General features: G+C 38.9%; 1 protein-coding gene across 1 annotated transcript; it reads right to left on the bottom strand.

Moving 5' to 3' along the window:
- Nucleotides 1–4,435: 4,435 nt before the first annotated feature.
- On the bottom strand, nt 4,436–21,066 carry PDCD2L (programmed cell death 2 like). The gene is made up of 7 exons (XM_053694737.1): nt 20,923–21,066; nt 15,329–15,492; nt 15,031–15,097; nt 14,459–14,799; nt 5,593–5,706; nt 4,847–4,992; nt 4,436–4,773 (listed from the first exon to the last, which is right to left on the bottom strand). Exons 1-7 carry the CDS (start codon nt 21,019–21,021, stop codon nt 4,643–4,645), a joined length of 1,062 nt encoding a protein of 353 aa, XP_053550712.1. The 5' UTR covers nt 21,022–21,066; the 3' UTR covers nt 4,436–4,642.
- Nucleotides 21,067–24,030: the final 2,964 nt, after the last annotated feature.

Below are 24,030 nucleotides of genomic sequence, written 5' to 3'. Positions count from 1 at the left end.
TTGTCACAAAAAAACGTCATTTAACCTCCCAACATAGAATCGTTTGCCCACAAACATCATGCCATCAGTGTCAACCATTTTTTACAGCCCAACATACAGGTTCAGTAATACCCCTCTCTATACATAAGGATTACTGCTTACCCTTTCCCTCATGGGGATACTGTCAGCCAATTCTGAAATAACACAGTCTCTCCAGAAAAAAAAATGACTGAACATACCTCAATGCTTGTAGCATGAAAAAACGTTCCTCACACTGAAGTTTCTTAAGTACTCCTCAGCCATTCTGTGGGAACTACTCTGGATCTTAGTAACAACTGCTAAGATCATCAGTCTCCAGGCAGAAATCTTCATCCATCTGCTGCCTGGGAAAAAATAGCACTCACCGGTACCATTTAAAATAAAAAAGTCTTGCTTGAAGAAAATAAAGACTAACATTTTATCACCTCTTTCATTTTACCCTTCCTATTACTTAGAGTAGGCAAAGAGAATGACTGGGGGGTGGAGTCAAGGGAGGAGCTATATAGACAGCTCTGCTGTGGTGCTCTTTGCCACTTCCTGTTAGGAGGATAATATCCCACAAGTAAAGGATGAATCCGTGGACTCGTATCTTATAGAAGAAATCTTTCATTTCTGCACTAATGCAATGTACATTAGACTGAAATGGAATAACAGTGGGTGTATTTGTACTCATAGATATATTATCATCATTTAACAATTTGTCAAAACAAGAGCCACATAATTAACCCTTTAAGGACACAGCTTTCAGTTTGCTCAATTGTTTTATGACGGAAAAATTCCGTCATATGTCCTTAAGAGGTTAAGCTGAAGAATTTAGATCAGCTTTATTACAACAAACACAATTTATTGGCGCCAAACAAATGGCGCAAAATGATGACACATCACGCTATGACATAAATAGCATCATCAAATGCGAGACATGCAAAGCTGTAGTGGATTTCTAATACACCTATCACTCTAAAAAGCAGGTAAGAATTGTGATTGTATATACAAAAAAACAAAATGTACCTAAGTAAAGCCTAATGGATACTTCTATTATAGCTGCATAAAATGTGATTATCAAAATTCCACGAGACTAACATAATACTTAGAATCCTAATTTATAAATAAATTACTAGCTCAAAAAAAACAAAAAACTGTATGTTTCACAGACTCTACTAACCTTGACAAATATTTACCCGCAAATAATGACGCTAAAAAAGAGCACTGAATTATTGACTCAAGGCATGTATACAAACAATATATAACAAATTTACTTAAAAAGTGCCCAATCCATAGCTGAGAGTGTCTTGTATAATAAAAGTATATACAGTTCTTACCGTGTAAGACACCCATCCACATATAGCAGACAGCCAAACCAGTAATGAAACATATCAGCAGAGGTAATGGTACAAGGGTATATTGTCGATCTATAAAAGGGAGGCAGCAGATGAATCCCTGCAACTGATTTACAGAGAGCCTTATGAAAAGCTTTCCCATATGGTATCATCAGGCAATACTCCCTTCACATCCCTCAGACAAACACTGCACTTAGAGAGGAACTGGGCTTCAATATGCTTAGAAGCGCCTTTCATTGAAGAAATCAAGCACATCATGCTTCACCATTTCCTAAGGAGGTAACGTTTTTAAAACGGAGGTATGAGTGAGGTGGGAGGTGTATTTATAGGCATTTGAAGTTTGGGAATCTTTGCCCCCTCCTGTTAGGAATGTATATCCCATCAGTAACTAGCTCATGGACTCTCGCCACTTATATGAAAGAAATTGGTGTATACTGTCCCTTTAAGTGGTGGCACATAATATAGCCTATGTATGAAGCGAGGGAAGCTAGGCCCCTGCACACCATTTACATTTAAATTAACAAAAGTCCAGAAGTAACTTGGTAGTCTCATCTAAAAAGTCTCAGACTTTCTCAATTCTATTCAATTTTGCATAAAATATTTGTATTTTGTTTCAGTGGGAGATATAATGTACGCTATATGGAGTAATATGCTAGCAACTAAACAATAATTATTTCCTACATTTTTGGGATATTGAAAAGTGATTTTACTAACAGAGTTGCTTTGGCACTGCAAAGTGAGGATAAATATTAAAGTTTAAATGGCAATTATAGTGAAATAATGACATGCTCTAATTTGTTACAGTATTAATTTTAACAGTATCAACGGTGCAACTATGGGAGTTTAAACTTCACAGTGGGGTTAAACACATAGGTAAAGTACCATTAGGGAGCCTCACAGAAATACCGGTCCTGTGAGGAAACTGTCACTGATGCAAATCAGCAGTCCTGTACCTAAATGTTTAACCCCTTTGTGTGGATTAAACACAGAGTTGAAGTACTGATAGTGTTACAATTGCATGCTCTAATGAATTAGAACATAAGGTTTTCACTACAATGACCCTTTAAATATCAATTGCAGTAGGATTTTGTATACAGGGGGCGCTGCTGCAATATGGAAACACTGCTTAAATAGAAATAATTAGGATTTTAAAAAAAAAATTCTAATACTGTATAAGGATAACATTTTTCTAATACTATAGATAATAAAGCATAAACAGAAGTGCCACATGACCTATGAATGCCAGGAATGAAGGGGAGTGGATGTCAAATTGCATCCAAGGAAGATGGTGCAAATAAAGCAGGCTGGAATATCTCAGTCACCCAGCAGACTGGCTTCCCGTGGTACACCGACGACAGGTGAGCAATAAAGTGGTATATAGCAGGTTGTAAGATTAAAACAATAAAATAAGCAACGCCTTTTTCAGCTAAAAAGGCTGTTGAAGCCTGATGAAACGTGTTGCTTATTTTATTGTTTTATTGCTCATTTTTTCACTCCTGCTTTGGAGATAAATCATTAGAAGACCACCATTCCTGTCGTCGGTGTACCACGGGAGGCAAGTCTGCTGGGTGACTGAGATATTCCAGCCTGCTTTATTTGCACCATCTATACTGGGGTGCTATTATACACGTGAGTGAAATTTGACATTTTGTATCCACTACACTTCATTCCTGGCATTACTAGACAATGTGGCGCTTCCACTTATGCTTATTATCTACAGATTGCCGATTCTGGGATTTGGACCACATATCCCCCCCCACAGAGAGCTGCCTGTATATATCACCTTATTGGACTTTCCACTTTGTGCTTATATGAACATTCATTACTATATTACTTGTTTCATATATTGATATTTTGATTGTATGTCCCCATATACACTCTAATATTTTTCTTGTGACATTCTACATAGTCTTAGATTATTTGATAACAATCATTTGCTAATTTGACCTAGGGTGCCCCCTATTTTTCTATATAGTTTCATTTTTCAAATTCGACCGCAAAACGTGGCACAACATAATGATAAAGGCAAATTGTAAGTGAAAGGCCCTTCATTGAATGTTAAGGGGAACATTAGCGCTATATAGATTAGTGAGATGTTGTAAATCCAGGACTATATGTTTTGGTGTAAAACCAATACATTTCCAGATCAATCTAATGTTATTTTTCTTTAACAGAATTTTAAGAAACCTGAAGATTTATGAGAATAAAAAACAATTGGAAATAAAAAAAAAGGTCTACAGTTTCTAAATAAATATTGCTTCTATTTAGTTTTACATCATCACCATCTGAATGTTCTAAAGCAAATGTATATGTATATATATATATATATATATATATATATATATACACACACACACACACATACATATATACACACACACATATATACACACACACACACACATATAAAGTATTATGCTAAAGTTTTAGGCAGGTGTGGAAAAAAAATGCTGTAAGAATGCTTTCAAAAATAGAAATTAGTTTGCATTTTGTTAATTGATAAAAATAAAGTGAGTGAACAGAAGAAATATCAAATGAATATAAATGTCAGCAGGTGCTCTGGACTGATGAGTCAACATTTGAAAGATTTGACTGTAGTAGAAGGCAGTTTTTGTTCACCAAAAGGGCTGGAGAGCAGTACAAGAATGAGTCGTATGAGCAGACAAGAATGTCTGCAGGCAACAGTGAACCATAGTGAAGGTTCCTTGCAACATTGGGGCTGCATTACTCCAAATGGAGTTGAGGATAATAGTCTCCTCAAGGCTGAGAGATACAAGCAAATATTTATCCATCATGCAATCACGGAGGCATCTGATTGGCCCCTAAATGTATTCTGCAGCATGGCAATGACCCCAAACATATAGACAAGGTTATTAAGAACTATCTTCAGCATACATAAGAACAAAAAGGCCTGGAAGTGATGGTATGGCCCCCTGATCTCAACATCACCAAGTCTGTCTGAAATTACAGGAAGAGACAGAAGCAACTGAGGATGCCTAAATCCGAAGAACTGTGTTTAGTTCTCCAGGATGTTTGACCCAACCTGCCTGCCAAGTTCCGTAAAAAACTGAGTGCAAGTGTACCTAGAAGAATTGATGCTGTTTTAATGGCAAAGGGTGGTTTTATATATATATATATATATATATATATATATATATACATACACATACACATACACACACATATACACACAATACATAATAATAATATAAAAGTTAATTATTTAAATACTTAAATGGCACTCTTTGGTTTTGTGCAAAATGTTCATATTCAGTTTTAGAAAATTTCTATTTAAAAAAATGTTGGTCTGGATCTTCTTGCACCAAGCAGAATTCATGCACCGGAACATGTTCACCGTCAGACCAGCAGCTACTCGCGCAGGTGAAAATCAGAACTGTCCCAAACTCCAAGGCCACATCTGAAAGATATGTAGTAGGGTGACTTATGTGCTGTAGCAGAGATGACAATATTAAACAGACTAACCATATTACCTCCTCTTGTACTATGTAGCATGGAGACTAGCGCTGGCATCAGCTGGAATTCGAATACTCTGTGCCCCCCACACTGTGTACATGGAGGGGGTCCTGAACCTAAGGCTGTTTGACTCATGTACAGAGGTGTCCCATTCCAAGAATATCTGGAAGAGAACATTTGAAAAATGTAAAGCAACAAACTCGAGAGTAATGGCTTCCGTTACAAAAATGGTGGAGATCTGAATTATTATCCTGAGTGAAAAACATCATAATGAGGCATGTGAATGAAAGAAAGTCATCACACAAAATCATGGCTACATGCTTTTATTATTCTAGGGAGACACAAAATGATGTTACAACATAATAAAATCTTAATGTCAGATAGTGTACAATTCACTGCCTCAACGCTATAAATGTAGAACTTTTTAGGGACACTCAGCACAAGATTGTACAAGGGAAAACCAATTAAGTCAAAGCTTTAGTTTGGTTTTATAATCTTACTGTCCCTTTATGTCCACTGTGTATAAGTTATCTTATTCACAGTAAGATCTTGTATTCATTTCAGACCTGATCAGACAAAGTATTAATTTACCTTCTCTCATTCTTTATTTTAACTGCATATTTTGAGTACATTAAGAGGTATACTTTTATTAGCTGAAATGTTATAATTAAAGTTTACTTTTTTTCCTTAGAGCGTTCACACACTTGTTATTTAACAGAACTTAAAGGAATTTAGTGTCATAATTCGTATTTGACATTCTGACCTGAGAATCTGATTTTTGCATGGAGAGATCTTCTTTAAAAATTTGTGGAACACAAGATCCTTACTCTTGAAATCATTCTTCTCATACTTCTCATTATCGCCTTTTGTAACAGAACTGAAAGACATGGAGGTTTTTATTTTAGAACAAAAGTTGGGTGGAGGTATACAAGAGAAAAAAAAAAAAAAAAAGCTGGGGAACTTCCGGGCGGCGGCCATATCTAGCCGCACAACTGTATACTGCTCCAGCATTTCCACGGTTTCTATATGATTTTATAATTCTATCAATCCATTCTAGTGCTAACTAACTAGATATCAGACCTACTACAGATCCTGCATTTATTGAGCCCAATCTTACAGAAATAGCTGCTAATTTCAGGGCCCGGAGCGTTGCAGGAGGCTGAGGCCTCTGCTAGACCCCCGGCGAGGTGCCATCTGGCCTTGTTGTTAGGCAGCACTCAGAGCTATATCCACCTAACATGATAATGTCTACCATGGCGACTGCTGGTTACTTATTGGAGGAACTGAGGGCTCTACTGCACACACATCAGCTTGTTTTCTTAGAGAATATACATACAAACAGCCTTTGACCTGCATGGCTCAAATGCAAAGATTGCAACGCGGCGGAGGCTAGAGGATGCGGCCCTAAATGAGCGGGGACATACAGGGGAAAACAGAATTTATGTTTACCTGATAAATTTCTTTCTCCAACGGTGTGTCCGGTCCACGGCGTCATCCTTACTTGTGGGATATTCTCTTCCCCAACAGGAAATGGCAAAGAGCCCAGCAAAGCTGGTCACATGATCCCTCCTAGGCTCCGCCTACCCCAGTCATTCGACCGACGTTAAGGAGGAATAATAGCATAGGAGAAACCATATGGTACCGTGGTGACTGTAGTTAAAGAAAATAAATTATCAGACCTGATTAAAAAACCAGGGCGGGCCGTGGACCGGACACACCGTTGGAGAAAGAAATTTATCAGGTAAACATAAATTCTGTTTTCTCCAACATAGGTGTGTCCGGTCCACGGCGCCATCCTTACTTGTGGGAACCAATACCAAAGCTTTAGGACACGGATGAAGGGAGGGAGCAAATCAGGTCACCTAAATGGAAGGCACCACGGCTTGCAAAACCTTTCTCCCAAAAATAGCCTCAGAAGAAGCAAAAGTATCAAACTTGTAAAATTTGGTAAAAGTGTGCAGTGAAGACCAAGTCGCTGCCCTACATATCTGATCAACAGAAGCCTCGTTCTTGAAGGCCCATGTGGAAGCCACAGCCCTAGTGGAATGAGCTGTGATTCTTTCGGGAGGCTGCCGTCCGGCAGTCTCGTAAGCCAATCTGATGATGCTTTTAATCCAAAAAGAGAGAGAGGTAGAAGTTGCTTTTTGACCTCTCCTTTTACCTGAATAAACAACAAACAAGGAAGATGTTTGTCTAAAATCCTTTGTAGCATCTAAATAGAATTTTAGAGCGCGAACAACATCCAAATTGTGTAACAAGCGTTCCTTCTTTGAAACTGGTTTCGGACACAGAGAAGGTACGATAATCTCCTGGTTAATGTTTTTGTTAGAAACAACTTTTGGAAGAAAACCAGGTTTAGTACGTAAAACCACCTTATCTGCATGGAACACCAGATAAGGAGGAGAACACTGCAGAGCAGATAATTCTGAAACTCTTCTAGCAGAAGAAATTGCAACTAAAAACAAAACTTTCCAAGATAATAACTTAATATCAACGGAATGTAAGGGTTCAAACGGAACCCCCTGAAGAACTGAAAGAACTAAATTGAGACTCCAAGGAGGAGTCAAAGGTTTGTAAACAGGCTTGATTCTAACCAGAGCCTGAACAAAGGCTTGAACATCTGGCACAGCTGCCAGTTTTTTGTGAAGTAACACCGACAAGGCAGAAATCTGTCCCTTCAGGGAACTTGCCGATAATCCTTTTTCCAATCCTTCTTGAAGGAAGGATAGAATCCTAGGAATCTTAACCTTGTCCCAAGGGAATCCTTTAGATTCACACCAACAGATATATTTTTTCCAAATTTTGTGGTAAATCTTTCTAGTTACAGGCTTTCTGGCCTGAACAAGAGTATCGATAACAGAATCTGAGAAACCTCGCTTCGATAAAATCAAGCGTTCAATCTCCAAGCAGTCAGCTGGAGTGAAACCAGATTCGGATGTTCGAACGGACCCTGAACAAGAAGGTCTCGTCTCAAAGGTAGCTTCCAAGGTGGAGCCGATGACATATTCACCAGATCTGCATACCAAGTCCTGCGTGGCCACGCAGGAGCTATCAAGATCACCGACGCCCTCTCCTGATTGATCCTGGCTACCAGCCTGGGGATGAGAGGGAACGGCGGGAACACATAAGCTAGTTTGAAGGTCCAAGGTGCTACTAGTGCATCCACTAGAGCCGCCTTGGGATCCCTGGATCTGGACCCGTAGCAAGGAACTTTGAAGTTCTGACGAGAGGCCATCAGATCCATGTCTGGAATGCCCCATAGTTGAGTGACTTGGGCAAAGATTTCCGGATGGAGTTCCCACTCCCCCGGATGCAATGTCTGACGACTCAGAAAATCCGCTTCCCAATTTTCCACTCCCGGGATGTGGATAGCAGACAGGTGGCAGGAGTGAGACTCCGCCCATAGAATGATCTTGGTCACTTCTTCCATCGCTAGGGAACTCCTTGTTCCCCCCTGATGGTTGATGTACGCAACAGTCGTCATGTTGTCTGATTGAAACCGTATAAACTTGGTCCTCGCTAGCTGAGGCCAAGCCTTGAGAGCATTGAATATCGCTCTCAGTTCCAGAATATTTATCGGTAGAAGAGATTCTTCCCGAGACCAAAGACCCTGAGCTTTCAGGGATCCCCAGACCGCGCCCCAGCCCATCAGACTGGCGTCGGTCGTGACAATGACCCACTCTGGTCTGCGGAATGTCATCCCTCGTGACAGGTTGTCCAGGGACAGCCACCAACGGAGTGAGTCTCTGGTCCTCTGATTTACTTGTATCTTTGGAGATAAGTCTGTATAGTCCCCATTCCACTGACTGAGCATGCACAGTTGTAATGGTCTTAGATGAATGCGCGCAAAAGGAACTATGTCCATTGCCGCTACCATCAACCCGATCACTTCCATGCACTGAGCTACGGAAGGAAGAGGAACGGAATGAAGAATTCGACAAGAGTCCAGAAGTTTTGTCTTTCTGGCCTCTGTTAGAAAAATCCTCATTTCTGAGGAGTCTATAATTGTTCCCAAGAAGGGAACCCTTGTTGACGGGGATAGAGAACTCTTTTCCACGTTCACTTTCCAGCCGTGAGATCTGAGAAAGGCCAGGACGATGTCCGTGTGAGCCTTTGCTCGAGGGAGGGACGACGCTTGAATCAGAATGTCGTCCAGGTAAGGTACTACTGCAATGCCCCTTGGTCTTAGCACCGCTAGAAGGGACCCTAGTACCTTTGTGAAAATCCTTGGAGCAGTGGCTAATCCGAAAGGAAGCGCCACGAACTGGTAATGTTTGTCTAGGAATGCAAACCTTAGGAACCGATGATGTTCCTTGTGGATAGGAATATGTAGATACGCATCCTTTAAATCCACCGTGGACATGAATTGACCTTCCTGGATGGAAGGAAGGATAGTTCGAATGGTTTCCATCTTGAACGATGGGACCTTGAGAAATTTGTTTAAGATCTTGAGATCTAGGATTGGTCTGAACGTTCCCTCTTTTTTGGGAACTATGAACAGATTGGAGTAGAACCCCATCCCTTGTTCTCTCAATGGAACAGGATGAATCACTCCCATTTTTAACAGGTCTTCTACACAATGTAAGAACGCCTGTCTTTTTATGTGGTCTGAAGACAACTGAGACCTGTGGAACCTCCCCCTTGGGGGAAGTCCCTTGAATTCCAGAAGATAACCCTGGGAGACTATTTCTAGCGCCCAAGGATCCAGAACATCTCTTGCCCAAGCCTGAGCGAAGAGAGAGAGTCTGCCCCCCACCAGATCCGGTCCCGGATCGGGGGCCAATATTTCATGCTGTCTTGGTAGCAGTGGCAGGTTTCTTGGCCTGCTTTCCCTTGTTCCAGCCTTGCATTGGTCTCCAAGCTGGCTTGGCCTGAGAAGTATTACCCTCTTGCTTAGAGGACGTAGCACCTTGGGCTGGTCCGTTTTTACGAAAGGGACGAAAATTAGGTCTATTTTTTGCCTTGAAAGGCCGATCCTGAGGAAGGGCATGGCCCTTACCCCCAGTGATATCAGAGATAATCTCTTTCAAGTCAGGACCAAACAGCGTTTTCCCCTTGAAAGGAATGTTTAGTAGCTTGTTCTTGGAAGACGCATCAGCCGACCAAGATTTCAACCAAAGCGCTCTGCGCGCCACAATAGCAAACCCAGAATTCTTAGCCGCTAACTTAGCCAATTGCAAAGAGGCGTCTAGAGTGAAAGAATTAGCCAATTTGAGAGCATTGACTCTGTCCATAATCTCCTCATAAGGAGGAGAGTCACTATCGAGCACCTTAATCAGTTCATCAAACCAGAAATATGCGGCTGTAGTGACAGGGACAATGCATGAAATGGGTTGTAGAAGGTAACCCTGCTGAACAAACATCTTTTTAAGCAAACCTTCTAATTTTTTATCCATAGGATCTTTGAAAGCACAACTATCCTCTATGGGAATAGTGGTGCGTTTGTTTAAAGTAGAAACCGCTCCCTCGACCTTGGGGACTGACTGCCATAAGTCCTTTCTGGGGTCGACCATAGGAAACAATTTTTTAAATATGGGGGGAGGGACGAAAGGAATACCGGGCCTTTCCCATTCTTTATTAACAATGTCCGCCACCCGCTTGGGTATAGGAAAAGCTTCTGGGAGCCCCGGCACCTCTAGGAACTTGTCCATTTTACATAGTTTCTCTGGGATGACCAAATTTTCACAATCATCCAGAGTGGATAATACCTCCTTAAGCAAAATGCGGAGATGTTCCAATTTAAATTTAAAAGTAATCACATCAGATTCAGCCTGCTGAGAAATGTTCCCTAAATCAGTAATTTCTCCCTCAGACAAAACCTCCCTGGCCCCCTCAGATTGGGTTAGGGGCCCTTCAGAGATATTAATATCAGCGTCGTCATGCTCTTCAGTAACTAAAACAGAGCATCCACGCTTACGCTGACAAGGGTTCATTTTGGCTAAAATGTTTTTGACAGAATTATCCATTACAGCCGTTAATTGTTGCATAGTAAGGAGTATTGGCGCGCTAGATGTACTAGGGGCCTCCTGAGTGGGCAAGACTCGTGTAGACGAAGGAGGGAATGATGCAGTACCATGCTTACTCCCCTCACTTGAGGAATCATCTTGGGCATCATTGTCATTATCACATAAATCACATTTATTTAAATGAATAGGAATTCTGGCTTCCCCACATTCAGAACACAGTCTATCTGGTAGTTCAGACATGTTAAACAGGCATAAACTTGATAAGAAAGTACAAAAAACGTTTTGAAATAAAACCGTTACTGTCACTTTAAATTTTAAACTGAACACACTTTATTACTGCAATTGCGAAAAAACATGAAGGAATTGTTCAAAATTCACCAAACTTTCACCACAGTGTCTTAAAGCCTTGAAAATATTGCACACCAATTTTGGAAGCTTTAACCCTTAAAATAACGGAACCGGAGCCGTTTTAAGCTTTAACCCCTTTACAGTCCCTGGTATCTGCTTTGCTGAGACCCAACCAAACCCAAAGGGGAATACGATACCAAATGACGCCTTCAGAAGTCTTTTATAAGTATCAGAGCTCCTCTCACATGCGACTGCATGCCATGCCTCTCAAAAACAAGTGCGCAACACCGGCGCGAAAATGAGACTCTGCCTATGCTTTGGGAAAGCCCCTAAAGAATAAGGTGTCTAAAACAGTGCCTGCCGATATTATTATATCAAAATACCCAGAATAAATGATTCCTCAAGGCTAAATAAGTGTTAATATCAATCGATTTAGCCCAAAAAAGGTCTACAGTTTAAATAAGCCCTTGTGAAGCCCTTATTTACAATCGTAATAAACATGGCTTACCGGATCCCATAGGGAAAATGACAGCTTCCAGCATTACATCGTCTTGTTAGAATGTGTCATACCTCAAGCAGCAAAGGACTGCAAACTGTTCCCCCAACTGAAGTTAATTGCTCTCAACAGTCCTGTGTGGAACAGCCATGGATTTTAGTTACGGTTGCTAAAATCATTTTCCTCATACAAACAGAATTCTTCATCTCTTTTCTGTTTCTGAGTAAATAGTACGTACCAGCACTATTTGAAAATAACAAACTCTTGATTGAATAATGAAAAACTACAGTTAAACACTAAAAAACTCTAAGCCATCTCCGTGGAGATGTTGCCTGTACAACGGCAAAGAGAATGACTGGGGTAGGCGGAGCCTAGGAGGGATCATGTGACCAGCTTTGCTGGGCTCTTTGCCATTTCCTGTTGGGGAAGAGAATATCCCACAAGTAAGGATGACGCCGTGGACCGGACACACCTATGTTGGAGAAAACCCGATCGCCACAACTGTGACCAGTGATCTGATAAGGAACACTAACGCCTGTGCAGAGCTAGCACCTGAGCTGAAACCTGATGATCTCCAGGGACTTGCGATATCCCTTACATAGGAACCTGGCGAGAGGAACCTGCACTTTACTTTGGAGGTAGCTGGGCAATCACCCGGGATAGGTCTTGCACCATATCAGAGAAGCTCTCCTAAGAGACCGCGAAGCGGTCAGCACCGCATAGCAAACCATCTAATCAAACAGGAGTGCAATGTGGGGACTCCAGTTAAAGATTTTTAACACTCTGCAACCCACTTCAATACCGAATGTTTGGCTTTCTCTGGGCAGTAGTGAGTACGATCGCACTGGGGTCAGTTAATATAAGAGACCTGGTCCCCTGAACTCTCCATGTATCTCGCATAAACAATTGATTAGGTTATTTCAGACCTTCACAGTTTTTCAGCACCGGACTTAAAGGGACAGTCTACACCAGAATTGTTATTGTTTAAAAAGAAAGATAATCCCTTTTTTACCCATTCCCCAGTTTTGCATAACCAACACAGTTATATTTATATATTTTTTTACCTCTGTGATTATCTTGTATCTAAGCCTATGCAAACTGCCCCTTTATTTCAGTTCTTTTGACAGACTTGCAGTTTAGCCAATCAGTGATCGCTCCCAGGTAACTTCACGTGCATGAGCACAGTGTTATCTATATGAAAAACATGAACAAACACCCTCTAGTGGTGAAAAACCTGTTAAAATGCATTCTTAAGAGGCGGCCTTCAAGGTCTAAGAAATTAGCATATGAACCTCCTAGGTTAAGCTTTCAACTAAGAATACCAAGAGAACAAATAAAAATTGGTGATAAAAGTAAATTGAAAAATTGTTTAAAATTACATGCCCTATCTGAATCATGAATGTTTTTTTTGGACTAGACTGTCCCTTTAACTTTCCCTAATGACTATCATGAAGCTTACTTAGGCTGATGTTTGTTTATAATGTTATTTCCTTAAAAAGCTGTACATTACACTACTTCATTGTGCACATCTAGGCAGTGAATATTTGTGGTATCTCTGTCCTACTTATTGGCATCCCAAACATTATCACTAGATATTTCTGCTCCTATATTCCATTTATAACTATAATAGCTAATATGACAATAGTCAAAGAGGCACTACTGTTCCCTAGCTGTGTTATTATATGTTGGTGCTATAGCTTTGACGTGAGGTGGCCCTGCTGTCTATGGCCGGGATGGCAGACTATCTCTGCTCTATTATAATGCCTCACAGTCAATTACTTGGACATAGCTTATAATAAGCTTACACTGCATTTTTGCCCTATGTCAATTCGCTACCATAATGCTCATTAAGCACTAAATAGACATGTGGATATTTGTTTTTTAACTCTTGACCTTAATGAGTTAAACGAACACGATGCACATTATATTTTGAACGCAATTTATTTAGGTACTTATACCAATATACTCATCTAGGCTATCCATCTTAAGCTCATTTAAGCATATTACTTCTGTCGCAAAACCCATTGACATGAATCACTTAGTACTGATACTGTCTAAATTATCATAGCAGCTCCCTTTACTCACAACTACTATTCTCATTGGGCTCAGCGTCACTTGTGTGCTTAATATTATAAAACTTACATGAACTGTCTCCACACTTCCATTATAGTGATTTGAGTCTTTCAGTGCATGTGTAGTCACATTTTAGATTCAAAGGTTACCCCGACTGCTAACTGTAAGATTTTTTTTTCAGGCCCAAAGCTTGTTATAAGGTTAATATATTATGTTCAATAGGTATATGCAGTTCTATTAATGTTATTTACAGATGTTTTGTTTCTAACAGACCTTCTTAGAGTGTTTACTATAAAATGAGGCTTGTCAGTTGAGATCCATGAGTGGTCTCCATCATTGGGAATAACCGCCTACTCTTTGGATTTACAGTGATGAGGTCCATGAGTGACCTCTCTTATCTTTACAGAAGTTAACAGAATATTAGGCATTTTATTACTTAATATATCCTTGGACCTTTGTCATAGCTATATACATTGTACACTTACAACTTCATACCGTGAGATATTTGTACTCTATTAATACTGTGTTTCACTGTCCTATGTTTTATGTATGACTTATTTCAAACTTCAAATTAAAAAAAAGGCTCAATATTGCCTCAGCTCAAGTTAAAAGGGAATAAAGGACATGCACATGTGATTAGGTGTAGGGGCAGAAGAGAGTGGACAGAATTGACATGCAGTTTAAGATATAACTATACTTAGCTATGTATAATCATCATTTGTTTATTGCACATTAAGGTGCGTTACCATCTTTCAGGATCATCCTGTAGGACGGTCTCGCATTTTTCATACTCATGTAAAAGATGCAAGGCATGGTCGAGATCCACGGATGATGCAAAGTCTTCCTCTATTTCCACTGCCACATAATAAGAGCGGAACATTGCTTTTGCAACATCCACAACCCATGATCTTTCATTGAGAGAGAGATTCTGAAGAAGGGATGTGCACGGAACATGAGAGGCCTCTACTTCACAACTTGTGGCTTGTGGTGTAACATGAGGAGATGGAGTCGCTCCCAAAGAATCACTGCTGTCAAATCCCCAGTCATCTGCATCCGCACACCAATCATTAGCTGCTAAGCTACCCTCCTAATGAAAGAAAAGGGAAATTATACATTAGTATTATGTCAAATTACAAAAATACATTATTAATAAAAAGAGAACTTAAAAAGTAGGTAAAGCTCAATTTATGTTAAAGAGAGGCCTTATAGTTTGGAATCATACAGGTTTGAAAACATCTGTATGAGTCAGAGACTGAGTACATCTGAAGACATGTAAAGAAAAGTCAATGTAATTAAAAAAAACAAATGAATACATAACCTGTGGTACTAAGCTTTCTTTGATCTTGTCTTGCACTTGTAGGCTCTGGGATCGTAATATCACCCAACTGCACAGGAAGGGAAAGAAAAAAAAATAGCTCTATTTTTTTTTTAATCTAAAATCAGAACGAGAACACTCACGTAAAACCTAAATTGTACACAGGTAAAAAGAGCAAAAGATTTAGAAAGTGATGGCTGTAATTAGTAGACTTTTAAAAATGATGATGTTGTCAATATATATTATTTGGTGTCTACCAACCACTGGCACATTTAGCCTATATATTAGCCTATATATTTACCTCTCCTGTTTTCCCCAGCAAGCCTTGTTGTAACACGCAAACACATGAATGACACGGTGACACAGTGAACCTTCTAGGGGGCAATACACCTGAACGACATGGCAGAGAAATGCAGAACATAAAGGGCAGGATGGGTAGAGAAAATTCACATCAGGAAGGATGTCCTGTTAAATAGAACAAATCAACAGAAGGATAATCAATAGTGCACAGTTGACCCCTATGCTATACGCTACGCTGTAACACTATACTGGCAGGGCAGGCACATCGGAACAAGTCTGCTCAACATTTAGGAGCTAGAAATTTTCAGCAGGCACAATATATATATATATATATATATATATACATACATACATACATACACACACATAGTATACGCATACACACAGTATACACATATGCACACACACGTCTATTCTATTACACATGCACACATTATAAATAAAACTTCAGCAGACTAGAAATAGCTTATGATGTAAAATGTAATGTTGTACTTGATAGGAGCAGTAACCTAACCGAAAGTCACATTTTGCATCATAAAACAATTTTAGATCTGCTAAAGTTTTATTTTTGATTAATTTGTTTAAAAAAACTTTGGAAAATACATTTTAACTGGCGTATTCTTCAAATTTGATAAATATTATATACAACATTTTCCAAAGTCTAGGACATCAACATGGAAATATAAGTTTCTAATAGAAATAAAAATAATTAACTTGCACCCAAGCATTACCCCTCTAGCAAAAGGAGCCCATCAGTTGTGGCATAAATTTTTAAAAAAAAAATTATTTTTGTCCTACAATATGAGCTTTTGTCCCAGGAACGGTTTTAGCTCAGTCTTTTACAGCAGAAAATCACTACACACACTGAAGTAGGTGTAAAAGCATTGGCATGTATTCACAGACAATTTGCAGGAATACAATTTAACATAAACAAACCAAATAATACCTTGCTCAATAGTTCTTTCTTAACAGAATAAAGCAGTCCTGACTAAAGTTGTGTGGCTTCTCTACACATCTGCAAAATACAAACAATAACAAAACTTACAGGGCCTTTATACAGCAGAACAGCATCAGCATGATTTCTGTCTCTCTCTAGCAGCCGCAGCACACACTATTTAATGAGAGCTAATTGCTTCATGTGAGAAAACCTTTATACAGCAGACCAGCATCAGCAGGATTTCTGTCTCTCTCACACAGGTTCTCTCTAGCAGCTGCAGCACACACTATTTAATGAGAGCTTATTGCTGCATGTGAGAAAACCTTTATACAGCAGACCAGCATCAGCATCATTTCTGTCTCTCTCACACAGGTTCTCTCTGGCAGCCGCAGCACACACTGTTTAATGAGAGCTTATTTCTACATGTGAGAAAACCTTTATACAGCAGAACAGCATCAGCATGATTTCTGTCTCTCTCTAGCAGCCGCAGCACACACTGTTTAATGAGAGCTTATTTCTACATGTGAGAAAACCTTTATACAGCAGAACAGCATCAGCATGATTTCTGTCTCTCTCACACAGGTTCTCTGTAGCAGCCGCAGCACACACTATTTAATGAGAGCTTATTGCTACATGTGAGAAAACCTTTATACAGCAGAACAGCATCAGCATGATTTCTGTCTCTCTCTAGCAGCCGCAGCACACACTGTTTAATGAGAGCTTATTGCTATATGTGAGAAAACCTTTATACAGCAGACCAGCATCAGCATGATTTCTGTCTCTCTCACAGAGGTTCTCTGTAGCAGCCGCAGCACACACTATTTAATGAGAGCTTATTGCTACATGCGAGAAAACCTTTATACAGCAGAACAGCATCAGCGTGATTTCTGTCTCTCTCACACAGGTTCTCTGTAGCAGCCGCAGCACACACTATTTAATGAGAGCTTATTGCTACATGTGAGAAAACCTTTATACAGTAGAACAGCATCAGCATGATTTCTGTCTCTCTCACACAGGTTCTCTCTAGCAGCTGCAGCACACACTATTTAATGAGAGCTTATTGCTGCATGTGAGAAAACCTTTATACAGCAGAACAGGATCAGCAGGATTTCTGTCTCTCTCACACAAGTTCTCTCTGGCAGCCGCAGCACACACTATTTAATGAGAGCTAACTGCTGCATGTGAGAAAACCTTTATACAGCAGAACAGCATCAGCATGATTTCTGTCTCTCTCTAGAAGCCGCAACACACACTGTTTAATGAGAGCTTATTTCTACATGTGAGAAAACCTTTATACAGCAGAACAGCATCAGCATGATTTCTGTCTCTCTCTAGCAGCCGCAGCACACACTGTTTAATGAGAGCTTATTGCTACATGTGAGAAAACCTTTATACAGCAGAACAGCATCAGCATGATTTCTGTCTCTCTCACACAGGTTCTCTGTAGCAGCCGCAGCACACACTATTTAATGAGAGCTTATTGCTACATGTGAGAAAACCTTTATACAGCAGAACAGCATCAGCATGATTTCTGTCTCTCTCTAGCAGCCGCAGCACACACTGTTTAATGAGAGCTTATTGCTACATGTGAGAAAACCTTTATACAGCAGAACAGCATCAGCATGATTTCTGTCTCTCTCTAGCAGCCGCAGCACACACTGTTTAATGAGAGCTTATTGCTACATGTGAGAAAACCTTTATACAGCAGACCAGCATCAGCATGATTTCTGTCTCTCTCACAGAGGTTCTCTGTAGCAGCCGCAGCACACACTATTTAATGAGAGCTTATTGCTACATGTGAGAAAACCTTTATACAGCAGAACAGCATCAGCGTGATTTCTGTCTCTCTCACACAGGTTCTCTGTAGCAGCCGCAGCACACACTGTTTAATGAGAGCTTATTGCTACATGTGAGAAAACCTTTATACAGCAGAACAGCATCAGCATGATTTCTGTCTCTCTCACACAGGTTCTCTCTAGCAGCTGCAGCACACACTATTTAATGAGAGCTTATTGCTGCATGTGAGAAAACCTTTATACAGCAGAACAGCATCAGCAGGATTTCTGTCTCTCTCACACAAGTTCTCTATGGCAGCCGCAGCACACACTATTTAATGAGAGCTAACTGCTGCATGTGAGAAAACCTTTATACAGCAGACCAGCATCAGCATGATTTCTGTCTCTCTCACACAGGTTCTCTCTAGCAGCCACAGCACACACTATTTAATGAGAGCTTATTGCTGCATGTGAGAAAACCTCTCACACAGGTTCTCTCTGGCAGCCGCAGCACACACTGTTTAATGAGAGCTTATTGCTACATGTGAGAAAACCTTTATACAGCAGACCAGCATCAGCATGATTTCTGTCTCTCTCTAGCAGCCGCAGCACACACTGTTTAATGAGAGCTTATTTCTACATGTGAGAAAACCTTTATACAGCAGAACAGCATCAGCATGATTTCTGTCTCTCTCTAGCAGCCGCAGCACACACTGTTTAATGAGAGCTTATTGCTACATGTGAGAAAACCTTTATACAGCAGAACAGCATCAGCACGATTTCTGTCTCTCTCACACAGGTTCTCTCTAGCAGCTGCAGCACACACTATTTAATGAGAACTTATTGCTGCATGTGAGAAAACCTCTCACACAGGTTCTCTCTGGCAGCCGCAGCACACACTGTTTAATGAGAGCTTATTGCTACATGTGAGAAAACCTTTATACAGCAGAACAACATCAGCATGATTTCTGTCTCTCTCACACAGGTTCTCTCTGGCAGCCGCAGCACACACTAATGAGAGCTTATTGCTGCATGTGAGAAAACCTTAGCTTGAAGGGAAAACTGGAACTGGATTCCTCACCTACAATGCTCTGCCAGATCCAAACTATGGAGTGAATTTCCAGCCCATAAATCACAATTAATAGCACATTTTCAACACCACCAACAACATTGCAAAGTTTGTGGGGAAACGTATACTCCATTGTACACAACCTCATTATCTCTGTCACAATATGTATAAAGCAAAGCATTGGCAATGTACTGCTCAGGAACAGTCTTAGAGAGCAGCTTTACTTATGCATATAACACACATGTTAAAAATAAAATGCTTTACAAGAAAAAAATCATTTCATTTTTACCCTAGAATGTAACTTAGATATCATATTATTTCAATATATAGGTTCTTAGAATTGTTTACCATCAGTTTCCGGATATTAAAGGGACACTGAACCCAATTATTTTCTTTTATGATTCAGATAGAGCATGCACTTTTAAGCAACTTTCTAATTTACTCCTATTATCAATTTTTCTTTGTTCTCTTGCTATGTTTATTGGAAAAAGAAGGCATCTAAGCTATTTGTTTGGTTTAGGACCCTGGAAAGCACTTATTCATTGGTGGATGAATTTATCCACCAATCTGCAAGAACAACCCAGGTTGTTCACCAAAAATGGGCCGGCATCTAAACTTACATTCTTGCATTTCAAATAAAGATACCAAGAGAATGAAGAAAATTTGATAATAGGAGTAAATTAGAAAGTTGCTTAAAATTGCATGCTCTATCTGAATCACAAAAGAAAATTTTTGGGTTCAGTGTACCTTTAAGAACTATAATTTTTACTTTATATCAATCCTTCAAAGACACATCTAGTCTATTATATTTAAAGTGAATGTCAACTTTCATGAATCAGTGCCTGTTTTTTTAAAAAAAAAAAAAACTATTAAAGGAACACTCAAGTCAAAATTAAACTTCAAGATTCAGATAGAGCATGCAATTTTAAACAACTTTCCAATTTACTTCAATTAACAAAATGTGCACAGCCTTTTTATATTTACACTTTTTGAGTCACCAACTCCTACTGAGCATGTGCAAGAATTCACTGCATATACGTATATGCATTTGTGATTGGCTGATGGCTGTCACATGATACAGGGGGAGTGGAAACAGACATAACTTTGCAATTTATTTAACAAAAATCTACTACTCATTTGAAGTTCAGACTAAGTGCTATTGCATTGTCTTCTTCTTATGCATTTGTTGATTATGCAAATCTATTGTATTGACTGGTCCTTTAAAAACAGGGGCACTCTAATTCATGAAAGTTTACAATGCATTTTACAAAAACTTACCTTCTTCCCCTGAAATGCCGGACCGCCGATCCCATGCCTGCAACCCCTCTGTACTTCGTCAGCAATGACGAAACCGGCTCTCTCCAATCAAGACTTCCCCCCCAGGAGTGTTCATCTGGTGAGGCCACGCCATGATTGGAGGAAGCCGGTTTTGTCATTGCTGTGTAAGTACAGCAGGAAGAAGCAGGTGGGGGAGGATCGGCGATCTGGTGTTTCAGGAGAAGAAGGTATTTGTAAAACCCGGTGCAATGTAAACTTTCATGAATTAGGGTGCCCCTGTTATTAAAAGTTTTTCTAAAAACCTGGCACTTTATCATGAAAGTTGACATTCACTTTAAAACATAATCATACTAGGTGTCTTGACGTCTTCAAAAAGTGACAGTGATCATTTATATAGTGTCTATTACTCTCATCATCAAACTGAGCTTACAATATAAACAGAATGGAACCAAAGGCAACTTCAATAATTACAGATTTGATTTTAACATAGTGCAAAAACTTGTAGAATATTTTTGTACACACAGCTCTTTTCTCACCGGTAGTCCACCAATTTTGCTATCGTGCCATGATGATTCCCCATCTTCCAACACTGCATCTTTAAATCCAAGAAGTACAATAGGTGGAGCCTGTGCCATAGCATCAAATTATACAAGAATGGAACAGATAATCCTTTGTTTAAAAAAAAAAAAAAAAAAAAAAAAGGCCTGGGAAGCACAGAGGAGTACTAGAAAAGAAAGAAAGACATTATTTATTACCTAAGGATACACGTTTTCAAGGTCTTTGAAAAGTCTTTATGGCAAAACGTGTTAGGGGGTTTAAAGAGGAGCGAATGGGAATTCCCTTTTAACTTTAATTTGTTTACATTGGAAAGTTGTTGTTTGTTAACCCTCATTAATCCCTTTAATTCAGGCATAGTTTTATTTGCGGCAAACTCCCTCTGGGCATTTCCATATATGGAAAGTGCTATCCAGGCCTTAGCTATGGCAGAATGCACTCATGCACATGCACAGTAGGGGGCAGTCACATGACACCTGACTAAAGCAGTGCACACTATAATGCTAAAGCTTTCACAACGCATGTGACATTATCCCCATTGAAACAAGCAAGCCTCTTGGTAACAAACAATAGCAGTACCTGCTGTCCCTTCTCAACCCCTCACATGCACACTTTGTTATATGATACCAAATGGTTTTGACTAGGACACTGATAAGGGGGGTGAAGCAGGCTACACTAAGTAAGTAATTTTGCAGATTTTTGGAAAGCTTATTAAAATATTTATACGCTTTTTTTTCACACTTTTTTCCCCACACACAGTTTTACCTCAGTTAATTTTTTTTTTTTGGCAATTTAAATCCCATTGTGTGAGAAAGGAGGGGCAAGCAGTTAAAATAAAAGTGAAACCTATAAAAAAAATATCTAAATTAATACTATTTATATTGTTAAGATAATTATTAAATTTCTTTAGTTAAAGGGACACTGAACCCAAAATTTTTTTTTTTTTTGTGATAAAGATAGAGCATGCAATTTTAAGCAACTTTTTAATTTACTCCTATTATCAATTTTTCTTCTTTCTCTTGCTATCGTTATTTGAAAAAGAAGGCATCTAAGCTTTTATTCTTGGTTCAGAAGTCTGGAAAGCACTTTTTATTAATGGTGGATGAATTTATCCACCAATCAGCAAGGACAACCCTGGTTGTTCACCAAAAATGGGCCAGCATCTAAACTTACATTCTTGCATTTCAAATAAAGATACCAAGAGAATGAAGAAAATTTGATAATAGGAGTAAATTAGAAAGTTGCTTAAAATTTCATGCTCTATTTGAATCACAAAAGAAAAAAATGGGTTTAGTGTCCCTTTAAATAAAACAATTTAAATGCTTATTCTTCTTATTCCAATAACGTACAGCAGAAAAGTTTATCAAATATGAATGATTAACCTATTATACTGGACATCTCCCAATAACTTTATAATTATCTATGTATTTCTAATGGTATATAACTAAACCTGTAATTTTGTGATATAACTGAATTTTTTTTTATCTTAAAAGGTTATTCTAAAATTGAAACCTTTATGTAGAAAGCCACTATCTAAATTTAATTTTACTGACTAGTGATTTAAATCCACCCTAGTTTACGTATATGGCAACCAAACATTTACATAATGATTATATCCTTTGCAGATAATGACCCCTTTAAGAATTGTTTCAAAGATATAAAAAGGCTGGTGAAAGCAGGGGCAAACTTTGCACAGTCTTCACAAATAATACATCCTTTCAAATTTAAGTTAATTATGGATCAATATAAAAAAACAAGTAAAAAAAATCCCTGAATATTTAAATCACAATTACTAAGTCTAACTAATAGTTCCCTAACCAATTCCAAGGCTGTTCGGTGTAGAATAGCTGAATATAGGCCAACATTATATACAGAAAGCCAGCCATGTTACTCACCCCAATCTTGATCCTCCAATATCTTAAAACAAATGTTTGTTATTCCTCAAGTAAGATCAGCGATTCCACTCAATTTGTAAATGTATTAAAAAGCAAGACAATTCCTGATATAACTGGCCTCCCTTTCACCTCGTCCAAGGACTTATGTATCTTAGGGATGTGATGAAGACTGGTAATACAGAATATTGTTCATACAGATACTCATAAGAAGCTTGATCATTTACCCACCACAAAAAAGTCCATCATCAAATAAACTTCTCAAGTGTCACTATAACCTTTTACTGGATTCCCACTTACTCTAACACACTTCTTCATTAAAGGAACAGTATACTGTATTGTTCTCCCCTAAATGCGTTTCCATTGACTTATTATATAAAATTATGAGAAATGCACATTTGGGTTTATTTTTGTATATAAAATAGATGGTTTTGTTCTTTGACACCACATTCTATTAAAATGGGCTGAGCTTGCGGGGAAATCAAATATCCCTATTTTATCACTTTGTATACAAGCAAATAATTAATTTTTTATCCCTATCCATATACCAAGCCCAATACTTTAACACTGAACATTGTATTACTTATCTTTCCTACCTCCCCCATGAGTGTAACTTCTTCTGCTTGCTATCTTTACAATGGTTTTCTATAGCAATTTCTTAAGTATTGAAAATTTCAATATAGGTGGGGAGGGAAAATAGATAACTAGGAACAAACTGTCCCTTTAAGTTGTCTTAAAGCCATCATTCTATCTGACTGACTACTCAGAGCTATAACACTTATGAGAAGAGATAATCCAACACCATGTGTGAATACAGCACCACTGAATGTGCACGGTGTAGAGGAAAAACTGCAACTCCTCTAAATCACTTAGTAATTCATATAATCCACCAGCACTTATGGGTATAAAACTTTCATCTTTTATTGAAGGATCAAGTTAAAATAAGCAACGTTTCGTGACCTTGTGTCACTTAATCATGCTCTCTGTTACATACTAACAAAATATTCCTTTTTAAACATTTGATTTCTCACGCCAAATTGTTGCAAACAATATTCTTGCGCCATCTGCTGTTATATTTTCATATTACATTTCCAGACATTTCTTCTTTTTTTAAAAAGGATGCATATGTAACAATATTAAAAACAAGTGTCACTATTGGAGCATTTATTTGCAGCTACATATATTCTGTTATGGATT

This window comes from Bombina bombina, chromosome 1 (genome assembly GCF_027579735.1).
Source record: "Bombina bombina isolate aBomBom1 chromosome 1, aBomBom1.pri, whole genome shotgun sequence".
NCBI lineage: Eukaryota > Metazoa > Chordata > Amphibia > Anura > Bombinatoridae > Bombina > Bombina bombina.
Note: the sequence above shows the minus strand (reverse complement) of the source record. Positions and strands in the feature narration are given on the sequence as shown.